The following is a 23,014-nucleotide window of genomic DNA, read 5'->3' as shown; positions in this document are numbered from 1 at the left end:
AGCTGAACTTTGATCGGTCCGAGTTTCAACTGGGCATTTGATTTGTTGTCCCTCGAAAGCTACGGGAGACGGCATTCTTAACATGTATAGTATATATTAAGCGAAGCTTCCTGGTCAGAAAGTACCGATCAAACTTTTGTCATAAGTTGTCATCGCAGTATTTTCAACCTTGTCGCGAAAGGTCCATACATATTCGTCTTACTACCACACTGTATCTGTGCTAGTATTTTCAATTAGGTTACTTCGACGGAACAGATTGTCGATACGGGTCTCCTTATAACACCTTTCCTCACATAACAGCTATGTTTACATCACACATCGGCAATCTTATTAACACTCAATTTGCTTTTGTTAACCTATCGAACGATGAATCAGACTGAGCCTTAAACAAACGCAATGGTTATTAAAGCACTATAAAAAGGATATGGCGTTTGAGATTGTGAGTGGTTGGTTGGTAGAAAACAACTTAAGACGTGGCTATATTAGTTTGAATGATGCCCATATAGATTCAAATATATCTTAACAGAACGTCAAGTTCAATCCAAACAACAGACACAATAAAACTCACCTGTACTTGTACCTGTCTCTTTTTTTCTAACCGAGGGAAAACATGATGATCTCAGACCTCCGGTCACTCGCAGGTGACTTACCCAAAATGGCGGTGTCGTAAAGTTCCGCATTTTTAGTTAATGAATAACCAACGACATCGTCAAAGCTGGAGTCGGGTCAGAGTTCATATCCGAGTTCTTCGCCATCGGGTCCGAGCTTACAACATAATAGCAACGCATAGAGAGGCTTTACAGAATCTAGACTTTAGCTTTCATATCAATCGGAATTGACTGGGACGGTATTTACGCCTTGAGATGATCGAATATAGAGATACATTTTGTTCTTGGTACAATATATTGTTCCATGAATATAATCATTATTGTTGTATTGTACACCCGGTAAACCGCCATATAGCGTAACAAACCAGGTTTGTTCTGAGGAATGCAAGCTGCATATCAGGACAGATTTAATTGATCAGCTCACACCTGGAAGGTCCCCCAGACTTTTTCATAAGTGCGGTTGATTCTTGAGGTGTAGTTCTCATAAAACACGGGACCCCATTTAATGTCCTATCGATCCGAAGGACGTCCCTAACAGAAGCTAAACTACTCATTTACTCATTTTATGAGTGAAGTGAAGACAGTCGTGTAGAGTACCTTTCCTTTGTATGGCTAAAGGTCGGTAGCATGTCAACGGATTTGAACCCAGGACCACTGGCTTATGGATCAAACACCCTGCCGTTACGCCACACGACCACACTCGGTTATGATTGACTTGAAGGACGTCTGAAGCTTAAGCTTGAAATGTAGAGCAGTCTAAGGTAGCTCAAGATCTAACTCAGGTCATGTTCAAAACGGTTAGGAAATCACAATAGTTAAGCCTCATGAAACAAAACCACATAGAATCAATAAACGGAAAAAAGACTAGAGCGGTCCACCTGGTGAAATCATTACCTGTTACAAACATAAGATTTGCAAGGAGTACGTTTACAGCAATTTTTGCAACCCACTTTGCATCTTTTTTGATGATTTATAGCATAATTGCAAACTTTCTTAGGGGCAAAGATTACCCTAAGTACAATCGTTGTTTTAGTAATTCACAAGGAAGACTATAAGTACACAGTGTCAGAAGTGAATGTTTTTTTTTCCATAAAGATAAAACTGACTTCATTTGTGTTTACTTGAAATCCTGCCTGGCAAGCAAACAAACCTAGTGAGCCCGTCTTAATCTAATTTGCCCCTGAATTGGTAAAAATAACACATCTAGCAAACTTGAAGATTTGGGGGCATGATATGAAAGCCTCGGGGAAAGACACATTAAAACTGCCAGAGGCATGGCTTTTTTACTAGACATTCAAAAATCACTCCACTTATTACAAATGCAAAGTTTGATTCTGTATTAATGTGACAATATTAATTATAACTTACAACGTCTGATACATTTTGTCGATATTCAGCGCATAGAAAATGATACGATTCTTCTAGCTATTTCCCAAAGTGATTTGCACTGTTCTGTGCCATTTAATTTTTGTAATTGTTGTCACCTATGACATAATCAGTGTGAAGTACTAAGGGAAATAATGTAAATGCAGATTTCTCATAAAATCTGTACTTTTAAAGGCTATCACATTCAAGCCAAATCTGCAAATAACAAGACTTACATTACTAGATCCAAATGGTGTTTCACAACATGCAGCATCAACTACAGCTTTTAAATTAAGGTGCTTCCAAATAGTACATCCATACGGTTTTTCCGATTACATTCATCAAGTGTTTTCAACTGCATATACTAGGCGTTTCTAACTACATGCATAATGTTTTTCCAGCTACATTTATACGGCGTTTTCAACTACATTTTGTACATCCATAAAAAAGATTAATGCAAAATGCAATTAGGACATAGTGCATTTAATGAGATGCAGGTGTTCTAATTTGTATATGTGGAGCAGTCACAAATGCTTAAAGCAAAATCTACAAGTTCACACAGTACCACTTTGACAAAACTATGGTTGTCTGCCCTTGTTGCTGTTACATTGATCTCTAAAAGCGTGTAATTGGCGTAAATGGAAAAATACTACTGTATGACAGCTGTTACATTTTCTTGCAACTCGGACCCTGCATTTTTTTAAAGCCACCAAACGTACACGAATTACTCCCTGCCCAAAGACGTATCCACTACTCATAAAACATGAACCTGGCAAGTCAAGTCAAAGTTCCTTCCCGCGCCTGATGGTGCATAGGGCGGCGCCCATCTCCGTTTCAGTAGCCCTGGGCCACACAACTTTGTGCAATAACTACAGCAGGGGGCTAGTCCACTGGTAGTGGCGTGTGTTCAACTTCCATACTCTTTCCCGATTGCTGAGTGCTCAGCAGAGAAAGCAGCATTACCATTTTTAAGGTCGCAGCCCACAGTTTTTATCCGCGATTTATCTATTACGTAGGCGTAAAAAAGTAGTGCGGCCGAAATCTAGAAGCGCCTGTTAACACCGTAACGTGAAAGACAGCGTGCTTTGCTATATGGTAGTATAAGGAGTCGACTGTCAGGTGGTATGTGTAACGTTTTAATGTTTGTCCATTTGGTGTATAAATGCGCGTGACCTTTACAGCTGCCTGCCCCTGTGAGTCGGCTGCAGTTCCGCATGACCCCGCATGACCCCTTTCAAAAGAGGTCTTTGAAAAAATTCTAAACGACAACTTTTTCGTCAATTCTGTTTTTCCATTATTTTGGTAGTTTATACCCTCGACTTCAACATATTAGTTTGTCGTGCTTGAACACTGCACCCTACTATGATTTTATCAGCGTCGATGTCAGTCACATGCGCAGCGGCAGCGTGTTTGCCTCGTGACCGAGAGGTCGCGGGTTCAAATCCGGCTGCCGTGTCACCGATTTTGTACCCTTGGGAAAGGCACTTTACACGGCTTTCTTCACTATACTCAGGTGAAAATGAGCTAGCTTCGGCTAGGGCTGTCCCTCATGAAATGAAGGTCCCGTGTATGGGGAGAGCAACACCCTATGCACGCTAAAGAACACTCAAACGTGCGATGGTGTGGTGTGAGATGGAGCAAACCCTTCTGTCTGGAGTTGATGATTCACTTCAAATCACCCGGATGGAGGCCTGGCGAACCTCCATACCGTATCAGCCACACGGTGATTTATATCATTCACCCGGACAGGAGACCTTGCGCATCCCCGTCTTGTTCTCAGTTATTCGAGAGGATATGTCACTCCGTAAGGGGCGGTGTAAACATGTGTGATCACGTCGACCGATGATGATGATAATTATGATGATGAACCCCAATCTATCCACCAAATATCATGCAAAACATTTGAAAAGTCTGAAGTTATGCTGTCCGCAAACAAAAGGACACAGACACTCGGCTATCTAATCTCCAAGCAGATCTTGCGTGCCATTAGACAGTCCCATTTACTCCTTTGTCGGCTAAACTCCTTCCCCAGCTTATGAAACTGTCTTATGCCAAGATCTGCTTTGAGATTACGGCTACCGTCCTGACTAAAAATGCTACGCCAACTATTTTCGAACTCGACGTCCTTCCCGCAGCCGCTACTCAAATACCGAATATCATGACAATCCATACTCACATTCTTGAGTTATATATAGTATTAGCCTACATAAAGATTCACACACCAATGCTATAGCGAAAAATATAACCGGCGAAGTATATATATGTATATATATATATATATATGGCGAAGGTAATAACTGCATGTTCTACGTGACCGGATACAGTTAGCCCGACAAACATGTCTAAAAACAAAACAATCAGGTGTGTTATGGTTACAGGTCGTGTGGCCAAGCAAACACACCTATGTACATGTACCTAATCGTATATAGTCAACTGCACACACCTATTCACTTAATCTAATTAACGTCTTACCATATCACATTGTGTGTCTCCATAGCCACCACCAGGCCATCCTTCGGGGTTATACGAGGATCGCAGACTTAGGAAACAAAATCGGGAAATTGGCCATTGAAATCAATTCACGCCAAAGTTATTGTTCACCCTTCGGGGCTGCGCAGCGGACCAACTCCTCTGGTATTCTCCCTACAATAGCCAGTCTAGTCAGTTTGGTAAAGACTATGTTTTCCACGCCACTTCTGAGAGTGAAATCTATTAGTCTGGTTCGTATATAAGCTAATAATTTACGTCCAAATCGCAGGTGCAACAAGCTGCTCAAGTTTACTACTGGTTAACGTGAACCCGGAAGTCGCCAGGTATGACGCACCTGTTTTACCGCGCGGTGGTGCATGGGAAGGAAGGATTCATTACGTTGTCATGGAGACAAATGGCCTTCTGTGCGATTAATCATTTTTGCTCCAGTTGTGAGTGATAGGACATGTACGAGAGGGGTTATCAAAGATAAGTAAACATTGCCGAAAGTTTTTACTTGCTTAAGTTACCTTTTCAAATTCAACTTTTAGATCGTAAAATTGGGGGCCCTATAGGTCTAACCAGGGCGGTTGTATCTTCCGTTTCTATTGACGTTATGTAAACACAACGCCAAGCCAGTGCTATGCGCTTACCCTAGAACTACAAGGTGCATGTATTATACATATCATAACAGGTTTTAATCGATTTAAAAGCGTTTGAGTGGGATTTTTTATTTTGGATAGAAGCAACTAAAAATGCATGGGGGTCTTGTAATAACAAGACTGCAATTATATCTGCTATGTTGAGTTGTTTGTTTCTAGTCGATAACAAAGGTATTGGCTTCAAGGACATTATATTTACCATATACATGTACCGTTAGTGGACAGCTACTCCTATGAGTAAGTCATGTACTAAGGTGCAGTTTCAGCCCTAGTCTAACTGTCCATTGTTATTGTAACCTAACTCAGGCAGCACGCTTCACTGAATCGGTAGTGGTGGGTGTTTGCCAGCTCAAGGCCCACTATGTATAGTGTTGCTTGCTTTGGCTCGCAGGGCGTTACAAAACAAATATAGCTGGTTATTTGCTAAGGCTTCCAAATATCACTAATAAACTGGAAGACCTACGTGTTTGCCAAGACGCCCAAGTATAACTATAATTGCAATTTAGGCCTGAACATAACTTCATCAGGCATCTTCTGCCTAGCAAAAACACAACTGTCACTCAAAGCACCTAAAGCTGTGTACAATCTGAAATCCCTCATCCGTTCATCTGCCTCTCCAAAATGCCTGTTGAACATATTTGATAACTGCATTAAGTCTATTCTTTTATATGGAGGCGAAATTTGGGGCACTGAAACCATAAATGACAACTCTCTAATCGAAATTTCCCACCGCTTTTTGTGGAAATATACCTGATGTTTTCAGAAACCGTATACAATTTACCATCAAGAGCAGGAATTCCAACAACCTTTGAACCATTGATGACGTCACTTGTGCATAAAGTCACGTGTACATGGCGATAATTTGGGTCTGGTAGCATGACATAGGAGCACTTTATAGACTTTGGACTGAGGGCAACTTAGTTTTAGGAGTCCACAAGGGAGCCGGTAAGTACAAAGTGACAGAGGTCAATAAATGTTCAGATGATGATATCGATAACACTGACTTCTATTGTGCTTTACTTTACACCCGGTCTGACAAAGAAATAAACTCGGCGAGTTCATGGTAGAAGTAACACATCTGGCAAACTCATTGACTTTTTGGCAGGTTATGAAATCCTCAGGGAAAGATGCATTAAAACTGACAGAGGCATGCCTTTGAAAATCACTCCACGAATTCAAATGTTTAATGATGAAATTTATTGCTCGACAGAGCACGATTCTGCTAGCTCTCTAGCCATTTAAGTGGTGTGATCTAAATTCTTTTTTAACTTATGTCCCCTAATGCCCAAATCAGTGTAATTGGATATAAACTAAATGCAGATTTCTCAATTACTCAACATCATTTAGGGTATTACACTCAGTCCAATTCCGCAAATAACAAGATGCGGTGTTTTAATTCGTACTTGTGAAGCAGTAACAAAATGCTTGAAGCAAACTCCACAGGTACACGCTGTATCATTTTGACAAAATTATGATGGCACATTTTTGCTGTTATATTGATAAGGAAAAACGTGCAATTTGTGTAAATGGCGTCATGTGACGGTATATTTTGTTGCCTCATGAGACCTTTAGTTTGGAGTGACATTAACAATGGATTCCATTCTGGTTCTTAGAAACTATTTACTGCCTGAAAATTTTAGATCATAAACATGTCCAGAGTTACCTTTACCCATCAAGAATATAAAAGCGCTAATCTAATATAGCAATCTGACATGATCTTTTGATGCAAAATGTGTAAACCTCACACGTAATGTTACCTAAACAGTGAATGGAAATTTACAACAAATAGGACTACTGTCTTTCGTCCATATATTACAGAAGGACTAGTAGAACATTTTTTCATGTTTCAAATGCATTTTTCTGGTAAGAAATTTCATGCATGACATGCCGACAAAAACTGGTCAGTAAGCTGTCAACTGCCTTATTGCATAGGAAGCTCATCTGAGCTATTCTCAGATATATTGTCCTCTAGCTTCTAAGCTCATTGCTCCCCTACAGCGTCGTCTCTTCTCAATTTTTAATGTGTCATTCTAGGGCCAGCCTATCTGAGCTAGTCTCAGACACAGTAGCTGCAGTTGTCCAACACCACCAACGGCACCGTGATACACATGGAAGACCGCGCCATCACATGGGTTGATGATAGTGTTGCCATACCCGCCCACGATCTTTTGCTGGACCCTGTTCCCAACAGCTCCTTGCTCCTCTTCATCGTCGTCTCTTCCACCATACAGGAGGTCATCGACGTCTTCTGAGAAGTCAAGGATGTCGTGATGGACGATGCCGTCCTCTGCTTTGGCCTTGTCGATCTGATCCATGCTGTAGGAGTAGACGTCTTCTCTGTGTTCCCTCAGTGCACGAGCGCTGAGCACCCTCTCCTCTGTCTTAGTGCCTGGGCTGCAATCGTCGAGCTCGTTGATCAGGATGTTCTCTATCAGCTCTAGCATCTTTCGGCACCTATGCTTGTCGGCCTGCTCGCTCCGCACACAGATGTTGACCGCACGGCCGTCTGGGGAGAGCTTGATGAGACTTTCCACGTTACAGTCGAAACACTTGTCTCCGTCCCTCCACAGCAGCGGGCGATTCTTCAGCTGCCTCATCAGGTGGGTCTGCACACGGGGAAAGAACCCGGAGGAGAACATGTCGGTGGTGTCGGCACACTGGACTTGCTTGCCGAAGTACACGGTCTTGGCGGGGTCTGCGGTTGGCTGCCACTTCTCTGGAGGCATGGTCTGTGTCAGCAGCCCGGGGATGATGAACTCCTGTCCATCAAAGGTGTGGCAGAGCTGGAACTCTTGCAGCAGGGTGATCAGGAGATCGACATCGGCGACATATTTGAACACTTTTTGGATGTCTTCTTTTGTGACGATACCAATGCCCTCAGGTCTTCTCAGATGGATGGGGAAGTTTTCTGGTGCCATCACTTTGCCGAAGACATCCGTGCAGAGCCAGTTGGGTTCCAGGACAACAATGGGCTCAACAGTTGAGGAGACAAACAAGATCTAGAACAATAAGAAAGAAAAACGTTTACGTGACAAGTGGTGAATTACCTACATTCAACCTTAGCAGTATCATGAATATTGCATCGTTCAAAGATCTAACCTGAACATTTTGTGTTATCAAGGAGATATTTGCGAAATATGTACACAGACTTCTACCTTAATTGAACATAGAAATTCAGAAAATCATACTTTTTACGGCTTTTTCTTCTTTACACTAATATTCTCTTATGAATTATTTCTTAATAACATACATTTAGTACAATCATGAGATCAATTACCTGGCCCTGGGAATGACCAAAATTCTTATGTCACTTTGCCTTGCTACTTTTTTTTCAAACTTGATAGTAGTTAGGGTGCATTTTTACTAAGAATAGTAAGAAATAGCAAATATTTGAATGAAAGCTAATTGTAATTAACAACAAAAAGATGGAAAAAAGTGACACATAAGCAAGTTTTTACCTCCCCAAGGTGATTCAGATACTTCGAAGACTCCTTGAGAAAATCTTCTTCAGCCAAGCTGTCGATCCCCATCATCTCCATCACGTCCTCCTTGTACTCTGTCCATCTCAAAACGGGACACTTTGGGTTGCACTTCTCCTTGGTCCATTTGGGTAGACACTTGATAATTTCAGCACACAGTTTGGGTATGGCTCGCTGATGCTATATAATAAAAGTAAACATTGATTGAACAAAACAACTGAGTAGGCGGATGTATAACCAAGACACCATGGAACTGAGCTGTCACATCTACAAAAAATCATCTTGACACATTTTCTGTATTTTTTTAAATAATCTAGTCAGCTAATATTATATAAGGACAGTGTTAAAGTTAAGCGAATAACGTTTGTCTAAAATATTTAAGAGGAAATACTTTGAACATTGTAACTAGACGACACCACTCACTGTTAGAAGCTTGGTCTTCAGTCTCGTCAAAAGGTCTTTAAGACACCGCATGTCAGTTTTACGAGTCTTTCTGCAGTCAAGCAGGACAACTTCGTCTGAAATTTCCAGATGATCCTTAAACTCTGTTGTCATCATCTCAAGGAGGGAAGATGCCTTTTGGTGTCCTACAATACAATTAACAATAGCATATATTCAATAGATGAAAATTCTATAAAGCACAAACGCCATTGAGAGGACATCCGGCCATAAACATATTAGATAGCTTCAAGCTAATGAAACAATGGATAGTTAGTAAATTGATATAAAGTAACAGACCTGTGGCAGTCTGGTCAGCATGACTGGCCACGAGGATGACGTTTGGTTTACTCTTTGTGTTGCAGGACTTGATGAAACACAGCCACCAGTGGACCTGTGAGTTATAATCAAAATCCATTTAGATGAATTGAAACAAAATCATCTTAGTAATACAAATATGTAGAGGATGCCTGTCTAGTTACCTTTTTCTCTTGTGTACGGATATCATCCATGATGCTGTACATTACGACGAAGATTGTGTTCTCTGCACCCATGAACATGCTGTGTGTTACCGCGTACTCCGACTGTCCAGCGAAGTCCCACACACTGACCTCCCCCACACTGGGAATGTTGGTTGTTCCCACATTCACACCAGGGGTGGGCTCGTGTGGCTGGTGGTCTGGTGTCATTCGGTCCCGGAAGAAGGCGGTGAAAGGTCCCTACGTGAAATTATTAGATCAAGGTCAAAACCATAAGTGCGTCATAAGAAAGAAAGTTCAAGATGTAAAGAGAAGGTTTAACTTGATAAACGAAGCTGTGATTGGTACCATACCAGTACGAATCGTACCAATTCAAATCTGTAGCAGACCTTTTTCAGTCTAATGTAAAACAACGTTAACATTGAAACATAGGAATAATAGATATAGTGACGAAACAGTAATTGCCCTGCATAATCATGCGTTTCTGTAGAGTATATTTAGAAGGGTAATCTAAATTCAATGTCTCTTTGCAGAACTAATGTCTAATTTTACTTTAAAATGTTTAGAAGGTTCTAATTGGATAGGAAATCTAGTGTAAAAAAGCTCGTACGGTTTGCAGGCTTTCCTTCAGTGTAGACTTGCCAGCTTCTTGTGGTCCACAGATACACATTTTAAACCTGTCGACTTTCACCCCACCGGACTGTTTCATTAGTTTGTGGTATGGAACCTCTGTGGCCAGATTCTGGATGATCAATATAAACGCAGTCTTTTTCTGAATCTAGTTTCTTCCTCGCTTTATGCTAAAGATATCCATAACGCAAAATCAAAATATCCACCTATTTATTTATAATCACGATTCAAATAACTTTATCGAGAAGACAAAACGTAACAGTGTGCAGTAGGCTCTTAAATGTAAATAATGTTGGATCCATAAAAAGACCATCATAATGGTATTCGTTCTATTAAAAGTCTTTTCTTTGAAAGAATTTTCTTACCTTCAGGAAACGTCTGTGGTCTTGGTCACGTATGTGGTCCAGTGGTTTTATCCCATCCTGTGTACGCGTACGAGGATAATTCATCGTAGTTTAATACAATGTTTTCATTTCCGAAGTTTAGTGGTTAGGGAAGGGAGTATTTCACGGTCTTTTGTAACAGTGAGAACAAACATCACTGCCTCCAATTTTGGCTGATTAAATAATTGTGATCTGAGTAAATGAATAGCAATCTTTAAGATTAAGTTACCGATAACAAAACAAGACATTAATCTTGATGTGCTAAAGCTTGATTTTAGCGACTTAACTCTTCACTACTTGACTGATGAAATCGCAATTATTTGATTGATGTAGGCTAACAAGTATTCTATTCTGTCAGAAATTGCTAGAATAGTGTGTCTATGTTTTTGCACTTGAAGGGCTCTGTTTGCGTCTAGTATTTTTCCCGCTTTTCAGTGAAATCTTACCTTTTACAGGAAAAATTGTCAATTGTTACTTCTATCAGCCATACATGTATAGACAATTCTAGTTTGGTATAAATATTCAAACAGACCCCCAAAGGACAGCAAAACTTTCTGGCTGCACATTATTGTAAATGTACCCAGTCCTGTGTACGTGTACGTGAATTCATCAGTTTTATACATGTACAATGTTTTCATTTCCGTATTTTTGATTTACTGTCCGTAAAAGAAATCTTAAATCCTGGTCAAATATCGTTTATTGTTTATTGTTTATTGAAAAGATCTCCATAAGTGAATACATGTACAATTCTGACAATGCGTCACTAATCTTCCTGGAGTCTTAAGACAAACACTTAACATAATACATTAACAGAACATTGAGACTATTTACACCTTAATTCACAACCTATCCAACCAACCTAAATATACACTTAACGTTATACTTAAAGGAAAACATTACCGCAAAACCTTATTCTTAAAATAAAAGTAAATGTAGTTGTGAGATCGAGTAGCTGAGAGGTCAGAGGTCAGTATCAAATATTCTAAACATTAATTCTATATACATAGTTGTTAATAAATGTCTTACCACCAGTGCTGCAGAGGTTTGTAAGTTTGTGTCTGTGTATTTAGTCTGTCTTTGATGTGCTTTTTGAACATGGACGGTGTGGCTGATTTGAAGTTTTGTGGTAATAAGTTGTAAGATTTAACACACCTGTAAAGGAAAGTCCTGGTAGCAGCAGAAGTTTTGGGTTTGGGCAATCTTAATCCCCCCCCCCCCTTGAGCTAGTCGGGTGTTGTGTCGGTGGGTATTTTTGATTGCATGTAGTCTTTTGTAGGTAGCTTCTGGTTTCTTAGCTGTAAGAATTTTGTGGAACATAGTGAGGGTTCGGGTATAAAGTCGTTCGTTTACCTTTGGCCAGTTCAGTTTTCTATGTAAGTCATCAGTGTTAGAAGTGTACTTTGCATTAAGTACTAGCCTGGCAGCCTTATTTTGCAATGTCTGTAGTTTATTTAAATGAGATTGGGAACTCGCAGACAGAAGACATGCACAATAATCCATGTGACTCAGAACAAGTGTTTGTGCAACAGTTTTTAACGTGTCACTAGTAAAGAAGTCCCGAGATTTAGCCAGTGCTGCTAGTGCGCGTGCCATTTTAGATGTTACTTTGTCCAGATGTTGAGCCCAGGTTAACTGCTGGTCCATCAACATTCCTAGAAGCTTAGCCTGCTCAACCTGTTCTATCATTTTGTTGCTCATCGAAAGCTGCAAGGCTGGTTTATGTTTTAGTTTGTAACGACTTCCAATGACCATAGATTTGGTCTTGTCAACATTGAGCACCAGTCTGTTAGCTTGAACCCAGTTATTAATATGGGTAAGTTCAGCTTGAAGAGTGGCTTGTACCTCTGCTATGCTGGGGCCTGCAGCAGATGGAGTTGTATCGTCTGCGTACATTACTACGTCACAGTGTTTTACCACTGCGGGTAAGTCGTTAGTATATACGCAGAACAACAGTGGACCCAAACAGCTACCCTGTGGTACTCCACTATTTATCTCTCTGTAAGTCGAGATATCACCATTTACAAAAACGGCCTGCATCCTGTTTGTCAAATATCAATGTATGTGTATCTGTAATCTTACTTAATACTAGGTTGTATATACATATACATATGCATAAATATAAATGTTAATTTGTTTCATATTGTTAATTGTCGGTAAGTTTAGCGGTGGGAGAAAACTGTAGTTCATTGCATTCTGTAACGGTGTTAATAAACATCACTGTCTCAAATGTTGACTGATAAAATAATAGCAATTTTAGTAGTGAATAGCGATCTTTGAAATAAAATTACCGATAACATATAAACACTTCAATCATGATTTGTTGATGGTAACCTAATTTTAGCGACTTAACTGCTCACTATTCGACTGCTAAAATCGCAATTATTTGATTGATATAATGCTAACAGGTATTCTAATCTGTCAGAAATTGCTAGAATAGTGTGTCTATCTATTCGCACTTAAAATGGCTCTGTTTGCGCTGTGTATTTCTCCCACTTTTCAGTAAACCTTAACCCTATTCAGACCGGGGGGGGGGGGGGGCTTTTGAGGCGCGCGCTAACTTCGATGCCCTATAACGCCAGAACGCCTTACGCTAAAGCCACCAAATTTGGTGAGTTTTCTTAAAATATTGTTGGCAACAATTTTACGAAGTTTTACAAATTTTCCATTTTTTCGTGTTGCCATGGCAACCGTTTGCTGACAGGCAGTTTTGCCAAAAATCACACTTTTTGGTTCTAACAATGTATTTTTCACATTTATTTGCTATATTACTGCTATTTTGTTACATAAATAAAATATTATATTATTTAGTATATCTTTCATAATTATGTATGCATAAATTATGCTAATTTGATGACGTCATCAGCCCAAATCCAAGATGGCGGACCGTATGGCCAGATCAAGAATAACAAGCTAATTATCCCTTAAAATTTGTAACTACCTGGTATTTTTTCATCAAAAACTATCTAAATGAATGAAATTAGTCTATTTCCATTACCCTTTGTGATAATTTGTTGCAAAAAAAAAGAACTTTTAAAAATTCAAGGTAGTGGATATAATATGGCGGAGCCTAACTCGTATCTTAGATGTGCATAACGTCATCTTATGACGTCATTATGACGTCATCGATGTTGCTATTGGCAATACAAGTCGTAATAAACATTATAATTCTGTTATCTGCACTTGTTGTTACATTTTTGTAGTATAACTTGAAGTATTCTGAGAATACCCTTTTTTCATGGGTCCGGCCAATATAATCAGATTGATGACGTTATAATTACGTCATTTTACGTCAACGTAACGTCAAACGTCGAATACTTGTCAGATATTATGTCGATATCATGTCCTGAAAATTTGGTGGCCCTACGGCACGTCGTTCAAGAGTTAGAGGACTTAGAAGTGGAGGGCCTCAAAAGCACCCCCCCCGGTCCAGGGATGACCAAAAAAGCCCGGTCTGAATAGGGTTAACTTTAACAGGATATAAATCTGTCATTTGTCACTTCTATAAGTTACACATTTATAGACAATTCTCGAAGGTAGTACAAATATTCCTGCTAACTTTAAATTTTTCCCTTGTCATAGCTAGCTAACTAGCCTAAGTCGACAGATCAGGGAACTAGACTAGTAAAATTTCTTAACAATCATTAATTGTCCCTTTATTCTTACTATTATTACTGATTATCTGTACTGACCTTGTCTTTCGCCTCCACATTAGCGCCAAGTTGAATCAGCAGCTTCACCATCTCAGTGTTCCCGTTCCCGCTGGCCACATGGAGTGCGGTCCTGCCATCCTGAGTGAACAGATGGAGGAACAAATAAAGCCGTTTTGTACATCTACGGATCCTAAAAGACCCCCGGGGATAGAAGGCTATAATGACTGTCCATCGTTGAAAAACCCAAACTTAAACAGAAAATATAATCGTCAATTGTTACTTCTATACGATAAATTGATATAATGGTCGAAGGTAGTAAAATATTACTACGTACAATGTATTCAACCGCTGTCATCGGGGAGCATTCTAAGACTAGAAAACATTTCTAAACTATCATTATCTGTCCCTTCATTCTGTCTAAATGAGATGATTTTCTGTATTTACCATGTTTTTCGCCTCCACATTAGCGCCGAGTTGAACCAGCAGCTTCACCATCTCAGTGTTCCTTTTCATGCTGGCCACATGGAGTGCGGTCTCGCCATCCTGAGTGAACAGACGGAGGAACAAACGAAGCCGTTTTGTGAGCCGCCAGATTCAAATAAACACAAACGAGGATAGCAGGCAATAATGACTGTCCACCATTGTAAAACCTAAACTTTAACAAAAAATAAAATTTTCAATTGTACTTCTATACGATACATTAATATGTTTGTTGAAGGTAGTACAAACATTCCTACTAACTTGAAATACAATCCTTGTCATTTGCCTATTGGTTCTATGGCTAATGAGTCTAAGCCAAGAGAGCGGGAAATATTCTAAGACCAGTAAACATTTCGCAACAATTTTAATTGTCCCTTTATTCTTACTATTCTTACTGATTATCTGTACTGACCTTGTCCTTCGCCTCCACATCAGTGCCGAGTTGAACCAGCAACTTCACCATCTCAGTGTTCCCGTTCCTGCTGGCCCAATGGAGTGCGGTCTCGCCATTCTGAGTGAACAGGTGGAGAAGCAAATGAAGCCGTTTTGTAAATCGGCGGATTCAAACAGTCCTCCAAGGACAGCATAACGTTATTACTGTCCATCATTGTAGAACCCAAAGTTTTACAGGAAATATAACTTTCAGTCACTTTAAAATACATAGTTATAAATTTGGAATGTATTACAAATATTCCTATTGAAACTGAACCCCTGTCATGTCTTGTTTATACGGATGGCGTCCTACTGGAGCCCTAAAACTGATGTAAGCGTGCGAATAAAAAATGTTTGGCCCAAAATGCTTCCCTCTTTATGAAATGTAAGTAGCCATGACTATTTAACAAATGGGTAAACACACAGAATATGCTTTATACCTAACAATGGTCTTTATTTCATATGACAATTTTGGCATCCTATGACATTATTTTTCCTTCGTATTTGTTTTTCGACATTTTTTGCAGTCTACGGCATATANAACACGATCCAAATCTAAAGGGGAAAATCTAATTTATTCCCCTTTTTTCGTCTTGAATATTGAAATATCAAGACGACAAAACTTGAAATCAAAGCCTTTTAGACTGTGATATAAAAAATTAAAGACACAGAAAAATTCAAAAAGTGAACTCTAGAGGCTTAGATCTCTGGGGTAACGAGGGAACTCCCCTCGTGTGACTGCCACAAAATCAAAAGGACAGCCATTGAGACTTAGATCTATGGGGTTAACGAGGAAACTCCCCTCGCCTGAACGTCAACAACCACTACGCGAGGGGACTCCCCTCGTCAAATCCGCGGTAGGAGTTCCAGCACGAGGGGACTCCCCTCGTAGTCCTACATAAGGGCACGCTGGCTGTCTTCAGGTCCTACACGAGGGAACTCCCCTCGCAAAGGCCGACACAAGGGGCACGCTGTCTCCAGTTTCAGCACGAGGGGACTCCCCTCGCAAGTCCTACATACTAGGGGCACGCTGGCTGTCTTCAGGTCCTACACGAGGGAACTCCCCTCGCCAAGGCCGACACAAGGGGCACTCTGTCTCCACGAGAGGGCAAGTCCGACACCACAGTTGTGTTCCTTCATCAAGTCCGACACCAGAGGAAGTTCAAGTCCGGCACTTTGGAGTTTCTCACCCGACCTGACACATGGGGACACGGGCCCGTCCTGACGTGAACAAGGTGAGGTATGATATACAGTTTTACTTATATGACACACCCACAACAAAGTGAACTTTTGATCAGTGTATTATAGTCCATTCCACTCAGGTCATCGACAATAAGTATGCAAGAAGAGTTCTATATTACATGTCATATATTCCAGACGCTCCTGTGAATATAAATAAATGAACATGATAAAGCCATAGTTACTCTTCCATGGTTACACGTGACTAGATCTCTGCCCAAACATAGCTTAACTAAACTAAATATGATAAATTCATTTAACGGTTTCCTTTTCTCTTTGAGTTGATATAGACAGTTTCACTTACAGTATATGATATCCAAACCAGGCACAGGTCTATCGATATTTACAATCCAAAAGGTACTTCATTTAAACTTTTTTTTCAATTCTGCACGTATCCGTTATGCTACTATCTACAAGAAAAGCATCATGGTATGTTTGATGGCACTGATACTATGAAACACAAAAGCACGAACATTTGGCTATTGAATAACAGAAAACAAAGACCATTCAATACATTTTGGCTAAGATTTGAAGAAATGAGACTTTAACAGCAGAGCGGTGAGGTCTCAATCTAGCTACTCGACCACGTCATCTTCCGCCTGCACGGGCACCACGAGAGCGTCCTCGGCCTTTATTTCCACCTACAAGCTTCCTCTCCCCCACAGTTGGTCTTTAGACGGCGATCTAAGTAATGACAATTGCATCATAGTTAGTAACAATTTTACAACATGACGTCCTCATTACAACAAAAGAAAGTCTATTAGTAATAACCATACAGAAGTTTAACTAGGCAGGTCTGTGAACCCATCCAATATCTAGTATATTTTGGAGCACAGCTTTTCACCTTGACACTTTCGAGCTCCTCTTCCAACAGACGGTCAAGCTCTTTACAGATGCCTGTCTCTGCCCCGTCTCTATTTTTAAGCGTCGTATAGGTCGTCGCACATCTCCGCTGAGCCAGGAAGTATTTCGAGGTGCTGTTTCGGTGTTCTTGTCTTCTCGTGTCCCTGTCTTTCGGCGACTTCACTGAACAGCTGATCTGAGTTGCGAAGGAATAACATTATTTTAATACTTCATACATTAATAACAGAGATAACGTGAGCCTCTGTGCTTGTATGATCCAAAGGGCAATGAAAATAACCATGTAGTCCTTTGAATCAGTTGCGCCCCGCATCTCTATACTTTTGACCATTGCCAGTTTCTAAAACATTTTCACATTGCATCGTTCCAGACCCACATAGGGTATATTGACATAATATCAAGTTTTATTGCAAATTCTTGCCCGTGGGCTAATTGCAGGTAACATACAAGATTCAACCAGTGTAAAATACAATGTCACAAGTGTCTACTCTAATCTAAAACTAGTAAAAGCTAACTCTAGATCCTGGGTTATTGGTTTCGACTCCTTTTTTGAAGACAGTGGAAGACGAAAGATCCCACCTTTTCTATTATGTGTGGGTTTTGTGATGTTAAAAGGAGAACTGTTTTCTTTTTGTCATTGAATGTGAGGACGTTTGGGTGGAATTTGGTGGCCTCTTTGAACAGCTCTTCTCTTTCTTTATTATAGAAAGAGCAGTTTGACATAAAATGTGATTCGTCTTCCACCACGTTTGACGTACATTGTTTGCACGTTCTTTCACACACGGATAGCCTCTTGTACCGCCCTCTCTCAATTTCGAGAGGGTGGGCACTAATTCTAATTTTGCTGATTGCCGAGCGTAAATCAAAATTATCTAATTCTAAGTATTTTTCCATAGTATGTGCTGTTTTACAGGTCTTATAAAATCTTAGCTTACCAGTATCTATACTCAAGTTATGACGAGAGGTTTGGATAAACATATCAGAGATTCTAGATCTTATCATTGTACATATAGATCTGATATCACTAAGTGAGTTACATGAATAGAAAAGGTACGAGTGGCCACTACTATCTAAAACCTCTTTCATTTGTTGTAACAAGGTTCTTCTACGACTATTAGAAACAGATTTATGTTTATACAAAAGGGCATTAGCTTGTAACAGATGTCTTTGAGAATCCATTTGTAATAACCGTAGCCAGTAACGAATAACACGCACAGATATATCTAAGTCTAAAGGGAATCTGCCAAGCTCTGATCTAGATGCTAAATTACTACAATTTCTGGCAACTCCCAGTATATTCTTACAAAAGCGGTGATTCGTAATTTCAATTGGTGAGTAATCATTTATAGACTCTGTGCCCCAAATTTCACACCCATAAAGGAGAATCGGCTTTATACAGGTATCAAATATTTTTAGCAAGCAAGGTTTATACTGAAAAAGGCAATGCAAAGAAAAGTGTGTTTGCAGTACTGCTACTGGGGAAATGTGCTTTTGAAAATACAGTCAACGGCTAACCGCATGTTATTTGTTGAACCTAATCTTAGCCTACTTTCACTGATTTTTAAAATTTTCGAAGCACATGTATTTCACAATTGGTTTGGTGCGTCAGCATGTTGTTTGGCATGTCATTAGGTCGTACCTGCGAGATAATGCACGTTGTTTTGTTTACACGGTAACCTTTTAATAACTAAACAAGAGTCCGTTTTGTGTAAAAAAAAAGGAATAGAAAGGAAAACTTTGTTTGCAAATCGTAGACGATAAGGGAGTGAGCAATACTTAGACGTCCGTCCTCCAATGCAGGCACAGTGATTTTGAAATAACGTCATCAACATAATTACGAGGCAACCACAGAGGAGTGCTCAGATTGCCAAAAGAAACGTTAACAAAGTTGACATTGAACGTCGAAATAACAAATACCCACATACAAAATGTCATTACAATCCATTTAAAGGCTCAAAGTTATGCTGGCCACAAATATCCGTAAACATAAATAGACACACACTGAGACAGATACACTCTCTAAGCAGATATAGAAGTAGTCGGAAATATTACACTGGCGAAGAGTGGAGAGTAACACAGATGGCGTGATGTGTGAGTGAGTTGCGCCCCTTTTCTGCGCCTGGTAAATAATAAATCTAAAAGAGAAAGGCCCTGTCGGGGCGTTCTCCCGTCGTCCTTTATACTATTCAACCCCCTATTTGCGGTTACATGTTTGGTTGTCTTCATAACATATTTATCGTTCCCGAAAACTGATCTACCGGGTGCTTATTTGGAATCTGACCATAGCATAAGGAAGTTACCCGCTAAGAGATGCACATGGTTTTGTTTGTCCTTATTTCTAACATGGGCAGGCCAGTGGGTACTAGTAATTTGGAAGCGAATATGAAAAAGCCAAACCCTAACTTTTCAATCTCCCCGATTTCAGGTTTGCTATCCAATCGCCATCCTTCTATCATTTGAAACTCACATATTCAGCATACAGTGGCCGGCGGTAAGGGAGCTTGAAAACGTTTTTCTTAAGGTCTTGCCTTTCCACGTCTGCTCGAAGCTTACCGCTTCGCGTGGCAGTGCCAATTTGTTTGACAGACGAACGTGCGATTTTGTTGTAGGAATCTGTTTGGAAATTACAAAACCAACTCCCTTCTGGACAATTAATGTCGACCTCACAAATCTGAGGTTCACTTCCTGTATATATAAAATAACTCTGCTGTACCTTGGCTGTACCAACGTAAGCTTTTGCTTCTGCTAATGTTTTGTTTTGCAACCTTTACAAATAACACATGTACTACGTAGATCATGGGTTACAGAAGGTAATACGGAACGTGGATAAAGACCGTTCCATTGTTATGTACTGGTGGTAGCCTTCTTCGCAGACCCTAGCAGTTCTCTCTTATATTTTTTGGGAAAGAAACAGGTTTTCACTTTGAGCCAGCGATGCGCAGTGACTGGACTCCTGACTCAAACACATGTGAAATGGTACACCCCGCCGGCCACAACAACGTAGTAGAAGCGGAAACACGACCTAAAAATATATAAACCAGGCACTAATTAAACGCCAATGCCCGTGAAAATACTCTCCACGTAGATTTTGGTGGTGAAATTGCGGCTGAGCTCTGTTTGTCGAGTACCTAAAAGGTCGCGAAGGAGAAACCTTGCCATTGTCCGGACAGGCTACTCTCCAAGCAGAGGTTAGTCGTTTTTATCGGGCTTTCTATTTTATACTGGCAAAGTTGACACCTATATAAACGGGTTTGGGCGGGCGGACCTCAAGAAACAATACAAAATAGAAATATCCCGTCCCTCGGATAGGACGTTAAATGGAGGCCCGTGTCTGGGGAGAGTCACACCCCGGGCACGTAAAAGTACCCGCCACAATTATCTAATAGAGTATGGGACCTTCCCGGTGTGAGTGGATCAAACCATTCCGGCAAAATGGGGTAGAGAATTTCCCAAGCAGCCTCGTAACCCCTGCTTCGCCTATTGTACTATTGAGTCAGTTAGTCGAACTTGTTCTGACTTAGGGAGAAGAGATGCCGCCACAGTGAGCATAGTTCAGTGCCCAGAAGTGATCGATGGCTTTGCACTGCGCAAACTCGTTAAAAAAAGGCCCGACAAAAATGACTAAAAAACGGTTAAAACCAGCCGGAGTCTAACCATTTATCGAGTCGAAATAAAGGCACAAACAAACAAACCTCTGCTTTGAGAGTACGGACCGGCCACCCGGAGCGCAAGCGAAAAATTTTATCAGATTTTAAGAGGCCAATGTTTGGGCTAGATGAAGGTATTTTCATCAAAAACCGACCCGATTTTCTGGTAACATCTGCTTGATGAATACTGGCTCTTTTTGCCTTATTTGGCCATGGATAATTTCCGCCGTTTCGCCACCGTAACATCTGCTTGGAGACTATAAAACACCCACATGGAGATGTGATAAACAGAGCAGCCAGGAGTGAGATATTTATCTTCGAAACTCAACCATGACAGGGAAAGGTCGGAAATAGACACACGGCAGGTCCGGGGGAGAGACTTGCGTTCATTCACACAGTTCGGAGAATAATGACTTTTCTGTGTTGAATTGCTGTACATGGATCTACTTGATTGAGGCCATATTCCAAGGGCCTGACAGAAACAATGCGTAGTTAATTTGCAGGGCGGAGGCCTTGTCTAGTATTCATGTCATAACCAAGTTAGCGCTGTTGAATACGAATATATACAAAATACGGTCCACATTTATGAAAAATGACCCCTGGCTCTGTTTTTGACGATTTTCAAAAGTTTATATCGGGCTTTCTATTTTGTACCGTTTTGTTGATGTCTCGCGGTCGGAGCGTAACCTCTGCTTGGACAGTAGGGGGACTGTTGTAGAGATTCCTTGGAGGCATTTTGGCCCTAGTGCCGAGTAGTTGTACTCTTCAAGCAGAGGTTGGTTCTCAGGCTAGAGGAGTAGGGCTGTATAGGCCCTGGAAACAGCCTTGCATGTTTGATACGCAAAGTGATGAACACCAGATGATCCAACAGCCGCCTATGACCAAGTGAATCTATTACAAGGATCAGGTTTCACCGATCACTTCAGTTCTCCGCCGGTTCAAAGCAGGCTTTGGGGACATCCCACAGTGGGGACATCCCTGGTAGGCGTACCTATTATAAACAGCCAAACCGATAGATAAATAAGCAAATAAAGGAAAACTACACACATTTCAGGTTTCTCATAATAATTTGAACTATTAATAAGTGGGTACTAAGGGTAATCTATTATATCTACACAACGAAAAAGAATATGAAGGATCCTAGAAGGCTCAGGTATTCCATTTCCGACACTGGAAGGTCCTGGAAGGGTTAACGGAGATGAATGGTCTTGAATAGTCATAAATGCTAGCCTGGATGGCGGGTTTGTAGCACACATACAGGCCATGGTGGATTCGGCGTGAGAAAAACATGCCCCCTCCCTCCCCAGCCGGGGTATAATCAGAGGTCAGACAGGTGGCGTTTGTGGCTTCCCCGCGCTGTGGGTCTGAAATTACTAGTCAGTTTCTCCCGGGAAAACGCCATAACATTAGATAATTAGCGACTAAACTAGTTTTAGGAGCACGAACATGCAAAAAAAAAAAAAAATGAACGACTGTTAGGACCTGATTTTCCCGTGATTACTGTCGTGTTCAACATAGTCATTTGTCTACACATGTTCAAAGTTCTCGAGTTGTAGTCCGGGTGCCCAACCCCGATCTATATCATATCTATCGTGCACATTTGGGTACAACTGAGGGCGAATGTTGCAGAGTAGATATGTATAGCCTGGGCTTTGGCTCCAGTTCAAGCCATTATAGAATTCCTTTGGTGGCCCTTTAGCAGTACTGACGTTTGGGAAACTATCTCTAGTCTGGACTACATTGTTCTGCCACACTCCTCTCCAAGCAGAGGTTAGGCTCCGGATGTTTTGTTTTACGTTTTTTTAGTCGTTTTTATCGGGCTTTCTATTTTGTATTGTTTCTTGAAGTCCGCCAGCCAGTTAGATTTTGGCAATACAAGATTCAATATAAAATAGAAAGCCAGATAAAAACGACTAAAAACGATTAAAAAAAAACAGCCGCCGCCTAACCTCTGTTTGGAGAGTACCACACTTCCAGGCTGGTACCACGCCTGACCACTCTAAACAAATCATTGAAAATATCATGACCATAATCGTACTAACCTTCAGATAGCCGACACAACTAGGTACGCCGATATTCTGGATGGTTCCTAGATCAGCTCCGTTATGGAGCAGCGCATCCTTTTTACTTTCCTTCAGAAACCACCACTTTCCTGTATCCGACATCATGACAACTTCCGGGCTATCCGACAT

General features: G+C 40.7%; 1 protein-coding gene across 1 annotated transcript; it reads right to left on the bottom strand.

Moving 5' to 3' along the window:
* Positions 1-7,134: 7,134 nt before the first annotated feature.
* Positions 7,135-23,014, bottom strand: LOC118408943 (death-associated protein kinase 1-like). The gene is made up of 12 exons (XM_035809812.1): positions 22,865-23,014; positions 17,159-17,353; positions 15,056-15,154; positions 14,608-14,706; positions 14,203-14,301; positions 10,496-10,552; positions 10,111-10,242; positions 9,504-9,740; positions 9,322-9,415; positions 9,007-9,170; positions 8,563-8,763; positions 7,135-8,103 (listed from the first exon to the last, which is right to left on the bottom strand). The coding sequence occupies exons 1-12, from the start codon at positions 23,012-23,014 to the stop codon at positions 7,135-7,137; spliced, it is 2,496 nt and encodes an 831-aa protein (XP_035665705.1).

The sequence above is a fragment of the Branchiostoma floridae genome, unplaced genomic scaffold (assembly GCF_000003815.2).
Source record: "Branchiostoma floridae strain S238N-H82 unplaced genomic scaffold, Bfl_VNyyK Sc7u5tJ_572, whole genome shotgun sequence".
Lineage (NCBI taxonomy): Eukaryota > Metazoa > Chordata > Leptocardii > Amphioxiformes > Branchiostomatidae > Branchiostoma > Branchiostoma floridae.
Note: the sequence above shows the minus strand (reverse complement) of the source record. Positions and strands in the feature narration are given on the sequence as shown.